We start from the raw sequence: 11100 nt of genomic DNA, 5'->3' as shown, positions 1-11100 counted from the left end.
GGTGGAGGGGGGGAGGAAGCCCACCCCACCCCCCCTCCCCCCTCCCCCAGCCCTCGCCCCCCCCTCCCCTCACCTTGTAGAGCCCCAGGACCACCAGGGCCAGCAGCAGCAGCCCCCCCACGCTGCCCCCCAGGATGAGGGGCAGGGGGGTTGGGGGTCTCCAGACGCTCCACCTCCGTCTGCACCTGTGGGGGGGGGAGGGGAGGGATGGACGAGGGACCCAGGCGTCCGGGACCCCCCCAAGACCCCCCTGCACCCCCCCCCAGGGACTCAGGCATCCCCCACCCACCCCACCATTCCTCAGGGACACAGGTATCTGAGACCCCCCCCCCCCCCCAGACCCTTCAGCCCCACTGCCCCCCCGGGACCCAGTCGTCCGAGACCCCCCAGACCCTCCCATTGGCCCCCCCGGGACCCAGGTGTCCCCCCCACCCCACCATTCCCCAGGGACCCAGGTGTCCGGGACCCCCCAGACACTCCCACACCCCCCCCGCCGGGACCCAGGCGCCTGGGACCCCCCAGCCCCACTGCCCCCCAACCCCCCAGGAACCCAGGGGTCCGGGCGCACCTGGAGCTGAGCCCCCCCCGCGCTGTTCTGGTAGCGCCCCACATCATAGAGGACCCTCCCCGAGCTCTTCAGGACCACCTTGGGCTGACGGGTCTGGGGGACACAAACACACACACAGAGATGTGTGGGGCAGCCATGGGGCACAGGGGGAGCCCAGTGGGGCTCGGGGTGCCCTCCCCAGCCACGGTTTGCCCCTTGGCATGGGGGGGTCGGCAGGGTGCCCCCCAACCCTGGCCACCCCACGGCTGCCCCACAGCTACCCTACAGCCACCCCACGGCTGCCCCACGGCTGCCCCCTTACCGTCGCCATCCAGCCCAGGGCCAGGCTCCCCCCGAGGCTGAACCCCAGGGCCCGGGGGGGGTCCAGCTCTGGGACCCAGCACTGCAGCTCCCGGCAAGTGGCCACGGGGCAGTCCTGGGGGGGAGGGGGGACACAGAGGGGAGGGTGAGGGGGGGCTGGGGTCACCCCCTTTCCCACCACCCCCCGGGAGTTGGGGGGTTGGGGGGGGTGCATCACTCACCAGCTCCTGCAGATCCAGGGGGACGTCGGGGGCCCCCGGGTGCTCGGCCCCCACCCGGCACTGCACCAGCTCCTGCTGGGGGGTGGGGGGATGGGGGGGGAAGTGGGGGGACCCCAGTTCTGGGGACCCCCTTCCTGGGCTGCCCCCGCCTTGGGGATGGGCAGCAGATGGGGGTCACCCCCCTTTTGGGGGGGCAGGGGGTGAGGGGGGTGGGCGTTACCTGTTTGGGGGTCACCCCCACCTTGTCCCACAGCGGGGTCCCCCCCAGGGCCGTGGGGACCAGGAAGGTGACGTTGATGGGGAGCCCCCGCTGGCCCAAGATCTTCACCTGCCGCGGGGAGGGGGACGGTGGGGACGGGACCCCCGCAACCCCCCCCCCCCCCCATAGCGGGACGGGGGACCCAGGTGTCTGGGAGCGACCCACTCCCGCCCCCCCCCCCCCCGAACCCCTCCCCCCTCACCTCGTAGTGGTGGGTGACGGGGGCGCTGGGGGGGGCCTCCGGGCGCGTCGAGACGTTGACGTACTTGGTGGAGTCCGGGGCGCTGGGCGGGGGGGGGACATGGGGGGGACATGGCGGGGGGTGAGAGCGGGGGACACACGGAAGGGGAGTGGGGACACGGGGGTGGGGGCACCTTGGGGACTGGGGACATGGGGTAGAGGTCTCCTGGGGACATGGCGGCATGTGGGGGTGGGACATTGGGGCCTGGGGACACGGGGCTGGCACGGGGGGCGTGAGGGAGATGGGGATGGTGGCACCTTGGGGACCAGAGAGATGGGGCTGGTGGCACCTTGGGGAGAGGGGACATGGGGCTGGTGGCACCTTGGGGACCAGAGAGATGGGGCTGGTGGCACCTTGGGGACCAAGGAGAGGGGCTGGTGGCACCTTGGGGACCAGAGAGATGGGGCTGGTGGCACCTTGGGGACCAAGGAGAGGGGCTGGTGGCACCTTGGGGACAAGGGATGCTTGGGGTGACAGATCAAGGATGGGGGACAGGGGAAGGTGGCACCTTGGGGAGAGGGGCCATGGGGTGGGTTGCACCTTGGGGACCAGAGAGATGGGGCTGGTGGCACCTTGGGGACAGGGGACATGGGGCTGGCACGGGGGGGGTTGGGGACAGGGGCTGGTGGCCCGTTGGGAGCGTGGGGACAGGGGGCGGGTGACACGGGTGGCCCGGGGGGGCTGTGGGGGTGGTGGCATCCCCCACCTGGTGAGGACGAGGAAGACGCCGAACTTCACCGGGATCTGGGCCACCTGCCCCCGGCCGCCCGGCGCCCCGTTGTCACTGCGGCAGAGGGGTTGTCACAGGGGTCATCTGCCCCCCAACACACACACACCCCCCATCGTCCCCTCCGCACCCCCCGTGTCCCCCCATCCCTCACCTGGTGGCATTGGCCACCACCTCCAACACGGGCCCCAGCTCCGCGCCGTGGGGCACGTCCAGGGTGATGGTGAACACGACCTGCGGGACGAGGTGCCCCATTGTCACCTCCGGGCAATGTCCCCGGGGGGTGGGGGATGTGGGGACACCGGGGACCCCCCCGTACCTCAGCGTCGGGGTGGAAGATGGGGTGGCTGACGAGGCAGAGGGTCTTGCGCCAGGGTCCCTGCGCCGGCTCCGAGTTGCAGTTCAGGGACACGGACCTCCTGGAGGACTGAGAACGTCCCACGGGGTGGGGTGAGGGGTGGGGATGGGGGTGGGCAAGGAGAGCTGGGGGGGGTCAGGGGAGGTCTGGAGGAGGGATGGAGGGCAGAGAGGCTTCTGGGGGGATCTGGAAGGTCTTGAGGGCATCTGGAGAGGTTTGGGGTGTCTTGAGGGCATCTGGAGAAGGTTTAGGAGGTCGATGGGCTTATAGAGGGTCTTGGGGACATGTGGAGGGGGGGTTTTGGAGGGCAGATCGATTTCTGGGGGGTCTAGAGGACATCTGGAGAGGGTTCAGGAGGCCACGGGGCCTTGTGGGGAATCCTGAGGACATCTGGAGAGGAGCTGGGCATCCACATGAACTTGTAGATAGTCTTGAGGGCTTTAGGAGGCCAAATGGACTTCAGGAGGGTCTTGGGGACTTCTGGGGGGTCTTCTCGGTTCTGGGGGTACCTGGAGCACCACGGCCTTGCGGTAGGAGAGGGCCTCGGCGTGCTGCAGCTGGACGGTGGTCCCGTAGGAGTTCTCCCCGCGGTTGCGGAGATTGATGGTGATGTCCACCGTGTCGGTCACCCCCACCACGATGGTGTCCAGCCTGGGGAGGGGGGACAGAGGGGGTGGGAGGAGGTGGGGGGCGGACCCCGGTGTCCGTGGGTGTCCCCCAACAGAGGGACCGGGGGGACCTACCCCGAGAAGCTGAAGGAGATCTGGAGGTCGTCGATGCAGACGTTGTCGTCACCACAGTCCTTCTCGAAGGGCAGCTGAGGAGACACCCTGTCCGTCCGTCTCTCTGTCCCCCGGCCAGCCAGCCGTCTGTCTGTCCTCCCCCTCATGCCCCCTCCCACCCCTCGACCACCCTCTGTCCGTCTGCCCACCCCCCCGGCCTCTCCTTGGGCCTTCCAACCCCCCCACACATGGGTGTCCTTCTAGGTGTCCGTCCGTCCATCCTCCACCCCTCTGTCCACCTTCGCCTCCATCCTTCTGTCCTTCCTCCTTCCTGTCTGTGCATCTGTCCCTCCTCCCGTCCCACCTTCCCTTGGTTCCTCCTTTCTGTCCATCCATCCTACCTCCCTTCTGTCCGTGGATCCATCTGTCCTTTCTTCCTCTTGTCCTTCTGTTGGTCCCACATCTCCTTCCACCGCTCCCTCCCTCCATCCATCCCACCTCTCCATCCATTGCTCCATCCATCCATCCATCCATCCATCCATCCATCTCCATCCATCCATCCATCCATCCATCCCTCCGTCCATCCATCCATCCATCTCCATCCATCCATCCATCTCCATCCATCTCCATCCATCCATCCATCCATCCCTCCAACCCTCCATCCCTCCGTCCATCCATCCATCCATCCATCCATCCATCCATCCATCCATCCATCCCACCTCTCCATCCATCCCTCCATCCACCCCTCCCTCCCCCTATCCCACCTCTCCTTCCATCCCTCCACACCTCCCCAACCCTATGCCCCACCATCGCTCCCCCCACCCCAAACCCCACTGCCATGGGGTGTCCCCCAGCCCCTACCGTGCCCACAGCCACCATCTCCGAGTCCTTGCTCAAGGCTGGACGCAGGCCGCCGGCCACCTCGATGGGGTCCCCCGTGGCGTTGTAGGTGAGGCGCAGCACCAGGGGGGTCAGCGTGTCCCGGGGGCACCCCTGCCCGGCGCAGAGAGACCACCGTGTCCCCAAGGAGGCCGCCGTGGGCTGGGGCCACCCCCAGGACCTCCCCACCAGGACCTTTCCCCACACCTACCGTGAAGGCGATGGCCAAGGTCTGGCACTTCTGGCCCACACCCAGCTGGAGGGTCTCGTTGTGGACGGCACCGCTGCCGGCAAAGACAGCCCGGACCATGGCCCGGCCGGGGTCCAGGGCCGCCTGGTACCGGAGGGTGGTGGAGAGTTGGTTGCCTGCAGGGAACGGGAGGTGAGGGTGGGTGGCGGGGTCCTCGGGGTGGTGGGGAAGGGGGAGATGGACAGCCCGATGGCTTTGGGAGGCCCTGGAGGACATCTGGAGGTGGTTTAGGAGGCCATGTGGGCTTCTGGGGGACCTGGGGACATCTGGAGGGGGGACTGGGGATCTTGAGGACATCTGGAGGTGCTTTGGGAGGCCAGAGAGGCTTCTGGTGAGTCTTGAGGACATCTGGAGGTTGTTTAGGAGGCCATGTGGGCTTCTGGGGGACCTGGGGACATCTGGAGGGGGGACTGGGGATCTTGAGGACATCTGGAGGTGCTTTGGGAGGCCAGAGAGGATTCTGGTGAGTTTGGGGACGACTGGAGGGGATTTAGGAGGCCACAGGGACTTCGGTGGGGCTTGGGGGATACCTGGAGGGGCTTTGGGAGGACAGATCGACAGGAAAAGGGTTTGGGGGGGGGGTCCATGTACACTTCTGAGGGGGGGTCCTGGGGACACCTGCTGATGCTTTGGGGGTCCAGGTGGAGTTCTGGGAGGTCTCACCAAAGTTGTCAGGGGTTTTCTTGGTGCTGAGGAAGCAGATCGTGGCCTTGGCCACTTCCCCCTTGAGCGCTTCCTCCTCTTGGCAGTCAAAGGCGGCCGCGGGGATCTGCTGGGGCTGGAAAGCCACCCTCAGGCGGACCTTGAGCAGCGGCTGGGACCTGGCGGTGACAACCGGAGGGGGGTTGGTGGTGGCCACAGCCTCCCCCAGGCCATGGAAGGTCCCAGGTGGGTTCCTCGGGCCCACCTGAGCAGCAGGACCTGTCCCTGGGCGCCCACGGCCACGTCCGGCAGCCTGTCCCCCGTCAGATCCTGGCCACCGCTGATGGCCTGGCCAAAGTAGCGTGGGCCACTGGAGAAGCGGGCACCCGGGATGCGCTGGGGAGACAGAGGGGCCCCAGCAGGTGAGAGGTCTCTGGCGCCCACCACGTTCCCAGCGCCTGGGACATCTTCAGGAGCTGGAGCGTCTCCAGCTTCCAGGACATCGTGGGTGTCTGGAGCTTCTCCAGCACCCAAGACGCCTCCAGCCCCCAAGACATCTTCAGCACCCAAGGTGTGCCCGGCACCCAGAACATCTCCAGCAGCCAAGACGGCTCCACCACCCAAGATGCCTCCAGCACCCAGAACATCTCTAGCACCCAAGACGACTCCACCACCCAAGACATGTACAGCACCCAAGGTGTCTCCATCACCCAAAGTGTCTCCATCACCCAAGATGCCTCCAGCACCCAGGACCTCTCCAGCATCCAAGGCTTCTCCAGCACCCAGGATGTCCCCACGACCCGGTCCATCCCCACCCCCAGGAGCAGAAGAAGACGGGTCTCACCTGGCTGTACTGGGAGGCGACGCCCCCCTTCTCCCCGCGGAAGATGTAGACGGCCCCCCGCTCCTCGTCCTCCAGCGGGGCCCCCACGGCCACGTCGGGCCACTTGTCCCCGTCGACGTCCCCCAGGCGCCCCAGGCTGGCCCCGAAGCGCCCCAAGGGGTGGCCGGGCTGTCCCTGCAGCGTCTGCTGGCACCGCAGCTGCCCTTCCTGGGGGGACACCAGGCGCTGGGTGCCCCCCTCTGCCCACCCCGTCCCGGGACCAGCTGGGGTGGGGTGGGGTGGGAGGGGGGTCCCCTACCTGGGGCGGCAGGGGGCAGACGGCCACGCGGCCCCCGCTGCCAGCCCCATAGAACATGGGGGCCCCCACCAGCAGCACCTCGGCCGAGCCGTCCCCGTCGGCGTCCAGGGTGCAGAGGGACGCCCCGAAGTAGGAGCCCACCTGGGGGAGAAGAAGCGGCCGTGGGGGTGGGCCGGGGGGGGGTTCCCCATCCCACCACCTGCCACCCCCTCGGTGTCTCCGAGGGTACCTGCGTCCCGGTGGCGTCGGCCAGGAGCTCCCAGGCAGCCCGGGGGCCACGGAGCTGGAAGAGGAGGAGGCGGCCAACGTGGCGGTAGCGGGGGGCCCCCAGCGCCAGCGCCCGGTGGCCCCTCAGGGACAGGGACTCGGCCGCGTAGCCTGGGGACAGCAGGGGTCAGCAGGGGACGCGGCCCCAGGGGACCTAGGGGGACGCTGATGGCCCCAGGAGCTCGTGGGGGCAACCAGTGTCCCCAGGATCCTCGTGGGGGCACCAACATCCCCCAGGTTTCTCATGAAGGCACCAACATCTCCAGAACCTCATGGGGCAATCAGTGTCCCCAGGAACGTCATGGGGGCACCAACATCCCCAGGATCCTCATGGGGGCACCAACACCCCCAAGAACCTCATGGGGGCACCAGTGTCCCCAGGATCCTCATGAGAGCACCAACATCCCCCAGGTCCTCTTGGGGACACCAATGACCTCAGGAACATTGTGAGGACACCGATGTCCCCAGCACACTCAGGGGGTCCCTCGCCAGAGACTCATGTCCCCAAGAACCTCCTGGGAACCCATCGTCCCCGGCCCCACACAGGGACCCTCCAGAGGACACCGACATCCCCAGGACCCTCACAGGGGACACCACCATCCCCGGGACCCTGGTGGGGACCCGTCCCTCCCCGTCCCAGGCCCCCCTCACCCAAGTAGGCGTCGTTCATGTCCCCGGCGGCTCGGGACACGTTGACGAAGGTGATCTCCTTGCTCTCGCCGTAGACAAAGACCCCCCCGGACCAGTCATAGGCACCCACCGCTCCCAGTACGGGCCCCTCCTGCCCCAGCAAAGACGGGGAGGGGGCAGTGGTGGGGGGGAGAGCCCTCAGTCCTGCCCCAGGGACCCCCCATGGGCCTGGGGACGGTCTTGGGTGGCCGGGGGACACTTACAGGGGTGAGCAGGGCACTGAAGCCCTCCTGGGCCATCTCCAGCTGGAAGGAGCTGCTGTGGGCGGACTGGGTGCCTGGGGGAAGGCGGGGGTGAGCGGGGGCCACCAGTCGCCCCCTCGGCCACCCCCCCGGCCACCCCCGGCCCCCCAGTACCCTCGATGGCGAAGATCTTCTCCTGCAGCTGTTTCTGGATGCCCTGCAGGGCGTCAAAGTTGTCCACCCGGAAGACGTGGTCCCCGCTGGGCTCGGAGGCGATGCTGTGGAGCTCTCCTACAGCAGCGCGGTTCCAGAAGGCGCTGCCCACCTGTGGTTGGACGGTCGGATGGAGGGACAGAGAGGTTTGGAGAAGGAAGGAAGGACAGATGGACAGGTCCTCGGAGAGGGAGGGATGGGCAGATGGGACTAGAGTGGATGGAGATGGTTGTGGATGGATGGATGGATGGATGGATGGATGGATGGATGGAGATATTGGGAATGAATGGATAAAGGGAAGTTTGGAGATGATTGGAGATGAGCAGAGACGGTTCCAGATGGTCAGATGGTCCTAGGTGTTTGAAGGTGGATGGATGGATGGATGGATGGATGGATGGATGGATGGCTGTGTTGAAGAAGGGATGGGTGATATTGGGGATGGATAGATGGGTGGATGGAGATCTTTGGACGTCACTCGCTCACCCCAATGGCATAGCGGATGATCCCCGCACTCTCTGCTTCGGGGATGACCTCTCCATACTCCAGCGCGTCCCCGTACTTCTGCCCGTCCGTCACCACGATCAGGATCCTGTTGGCACCTTCCCGGGCTCCCTTCCTTGGGGTGAACAGTTCCCTCCTGCCCCGGGGGGTGATGGAGGGCATGGTCATCTTGGGATGGTGGGGTGGCCCCAAGGGGAAGGGAGGGGGGTGTGGGGGCAGGACCTACACCACTTTCTGGATGGCAGTGGCCGTGCAGGTGGTCCCTTTGCTCTGCTGCACGTTGTAGACTTCCATCTTCCGCCTCTCCGGGGACAACCCGGCGAAGGTGGCAAAGTCGAAATGGAGGGTGGACTTAGTGGAGAACTCCATGAGGGCAAACTGGACGGGGCGGGGGGGACGACACGTGATGGAGCAGGATCGGGCCACCCATGGGTGCCTGGGACCCAGCCCTGGGAGGGGGTGGCACCTACGTGGGTGTCCGTGCTCTCAAACCGGCTCATGACCTGGGTGATGAAGGTCTTCATCCTCTCAAAATCCACTTCCCCGATGCTGCCCGAACCATCCATGAGGAAGACGATGTCAGAGGCGTTCGTGGGGCAACCTGGGAGGGGTGGTGGGGTGGGGGTGGTGGAGAAATGGGGAGGTGGAGGAGGGAAAGGTGTACAGCTTGGCCCTGCGAGGCCCATCTACTCCGGCGTCAGGTCTTCACCAACCGCTGGGACCCACCTACCCTTGCAACTCGTCTTCTCCACCCCACGTGAACCCCATCGAGCCCCTCACCCCATTGTGTCCGTCCCCCCCCCCGGCCTCGGTACCTGGCAGGGCGGTGGGCAGGGGGTTCCCGGTGGGCAGGAGGAAGCAGAGCCCCCGCAGCTCCATGTTTGCCCCACAGGCCCTCTGCGCTGTGGGGCCGCACGCCTGTGGTCCAGGAGGGGGCAATGTCACATTCCCTCAACCCCCCCCAACCAATAGACCCATAGACCCCAATAGGTCCCAGAAGACCCCAAGAGACCCCCAATAGGCCTCAGTAGACCCCAACAGAGCCCCAACAGACCCCAATAGTGCCCCAAAACCCCAACAGAGCCTAATAGACCCCAAGAGATCCCAGTACACTCCCCCAAAAGACGCCAATAGACCCTAGGAAACCCCAACAGAACTCCAGTAGATCCCAACAGACCCCAGTAGACCCCAATAGAACCCTCGTAGACCCCAAGAGACCCTAGTGCACTCCAAACTATCCCAATAGACCCTGGTAGACCCCAAAAAGACCCCCAATAGCTCCCAGTAGATCCCAAGAGACCCCAGTAGACCCCCAAGAGCCACCAAGGGATCCCAAGAGCCACCAGCAGACCCCAAGAGAGCCCGGGAGACCCCATGGGGGTCCCCTCACTGGGGGTGATGGCCCCAACCTCCCCCTCCCACCCCCCCCCACCCCATCGACCACCACGACGGACCCACCAGGGCTCGGGAGCCGTTGGCCACCAGGGACAGGCCCAGAGAGATGGACGTCAGCTCTGGGGGAGCTTCAGGGGTGGGGGATGAGAGAGGGGGTGTGATGGGGGACCCAGGCTTCCGGGTTGCCCCTTCTCCACCCCCCCACCTCCTGGGGGACCCAGGCATCCGGTGGGGGGGGGGAACGACACGACACACCCCAGGATCCTACCGGTGATGGGGACGTCCCCGCAGCTCTCCGTCTCGAACCGGCACTCATAGACCCGTCCTGTCTCCCCGGGCCCCCCCGGCTCCAGGGGGGCCCCCACCAGCACCCTAAAGTGGGGGTACGGGGGTGGGGGGGGTCAAGGGGTGTCCCATGATGGGGGGGGTCAGGGGCCACCCAAGGGCGATGGGGTGGGGTTGGGGGGGGGGGGGGACGCCACCTACTTGCCATCGAACTGGGCCACGCTGTGCCCGAAGGACCCCCCCCGCACCCCGAAAAACTGTTGCCGACTCCTCATCCAGCCCCGAGCCGAGGGTGGGGGGCAGCCCTGGGGGGAGGGGGGTGGAGGGAAGAGGGGCCCCAGGCATTCAGGGACCCCCATTTCCCCCCCCCCCTCCACCCCTCCATCCTTAAACCCCAGGGAATCCAGGCATCCCGGGACCCCCCCCCCATTCCCCTCCACAACCCCCCAGGGGACCCAGGCATCCAGGGACCCCCCCCCATTTCCCCCTCCCCCCCCCTCATCCTTAAACCCCAAGGGACCCAGGTGTCTGGGGACCCCCATCCCTCCAGGGACCCCCTGTTCCCCCAGGAGAACCAAGTGTTCGGGGTGTTCCCCCCCCCACCACCCAGCACCCCCCCCCCCCCTCCCAGGGGACCCAGGCATCCGGGCCCCCCCCCGCCCCCCCCCCTACCTGCGCAGAGCGTGGCCAGCAGCACCCATGGGTGCATGGTGGCCGCCCCCCGGGGTGCCGAGAAGGAGAAGTGAGAAGGTTGGAGGTGGGGGGGGGGGTGTGGGGGGGTGGGGCTGTGGGGAAAGTTGGGGGACGATGACGAAGACGCGGTTTTGGGGGGGGGGGGTGTGTGTGGGGGAGGGGAGCCCACTGCATGCTGCCCCCCCAGAAATGGGGTTAACCCCCCAACTGGCTGCAGCCTGGAATGAGGGGGGGGGGTGGGGGGGGGTGGGGGTGGTAGTGACCCCGATCAAGTGCATCCCGAATGGGAGGTGACACCCCCCCCACCCAAGCAGAGACCCCCATAGGCACCTCCCCCCCCACCCCCTCTCCCCCATCCCCATCCCCCCCCCCCCCCATTGGGTAGCAGGAAGCGGTTGGTTTACTTTTAGACATGGGGGGCGGTCATCATTGCCGAACCCATATGTGTGGGGCGTGAACGCCTGGGCCCCCCCACGCGCCCCCCCCCCCCCTCCGCTTTTCAACCATCGTCCCCCGGATGCCTGGGTCCATGGGGGGGGGGTGGGGTGTGACACAAGGCGGGGGG

General features: G+C 67.2%; 1 protein-coding gene across 1 annotated transcript in view; it reads right to left on the bottom strand.

Moving 5' to 3' along the window:
* LOC141478201 (integrin alpha-M-like) overlaps positions 1-10117 on the bottom strand; it is a 10700-nt gene extending 583 nt beyond the window's left edge. Inside the window, exons 1-28 of the mRNA XM_074167313.1 lie at positions 10044-10117; positions 9826-9929; positions 9621-9685; positions 8978-9080; positions 8633-8763; positions 8389-8540; positions 8145-8298; positions 7623-7773; positions 7470-7543; positions 7228-7357; positions 6539-6687; positions 6310-6450; positions 6012-6218; positions 5433-5563; positions 5189-5346; positions 4487-4641; positions 4258-4389; positions 3418-3491; positions 3184-3325; positions 2636-2743; positions 2471-2550; positions 2296-2373; positions 1551-1632; positions 1310-1417; positions 1090-1164; positions 870-983; positions 540-661; positions 74-185 (exon numbers count right to left, since the gene is read on the bottom strand). Coding sequence (XP_074023414.1) covers positions 74-185; positions 540-661; positions 870-983; positions 1090-1164; positions 1310-1417; positions 1551-1632; positions 2296-2373; positions 2471-2550; positions 2636-2743; positions 3184-3325; positions 3418-3491; positions 4258-4389; positions 4487-4641; positions 5189-5346; positions 5433-5563; positions 6012-6218; positions 6310-6450; positions 6539-6687; positions 7228-7357; positions 7470-7543; positions 7623-7773; positions 8145-8298; positions 8389-8540; positions 8633-8763; positions 8978-9080; positions 9621-9685; positions 9826-9929; positions 10044-10117 — 3306 coding nt within the window. The remainder of the gene's footprint in view (positions 1-73; positions 186-539; positions 662-869; positions 984-1089; positions 1165-1309; positions 1418-1550; positions 1633-2295; positions 2374-2470; positions 2551-2635; positions 2744-3183; positions 3326-3417; positions 3492-4257; positions 4390-4486; positions 4642-5188; positions 5347-5432; positions 5564-6011; positions 6219-6309; positions 6451-6538; positions 6688-7227; positions 7358-7469; positions 7544-7622; positions 7774-8144; positions 8299-8388; positions 8541-8632; positions 8764-8977; positions 9081-9620; positions 9686-9825; positions 9930-10043) is intronic.
* Positions 10118-11100: the final 983 nt, after the last annotated feature.

Source organism: Numenius arquata, unplaced genomic scaffold (genome assembly GCF_964106895.1).
Source record: "Numenius arquata unplaced genomic scaffold, bNumArq3.hap1.1 HAP1_SCAFFOLD_667, whole genome shotgun sequence".
Taxonomy (NCBI): Eukaryota; Metazoa; Chordata; class Aves; order Charadriiformes; family Scolopacidae; genus Numenius; species Numenius arquata.
Note: the sequence above shows the minus strand (reverse complement) of the source record. Positions and strands in the feature narration are given on the sequence as shown.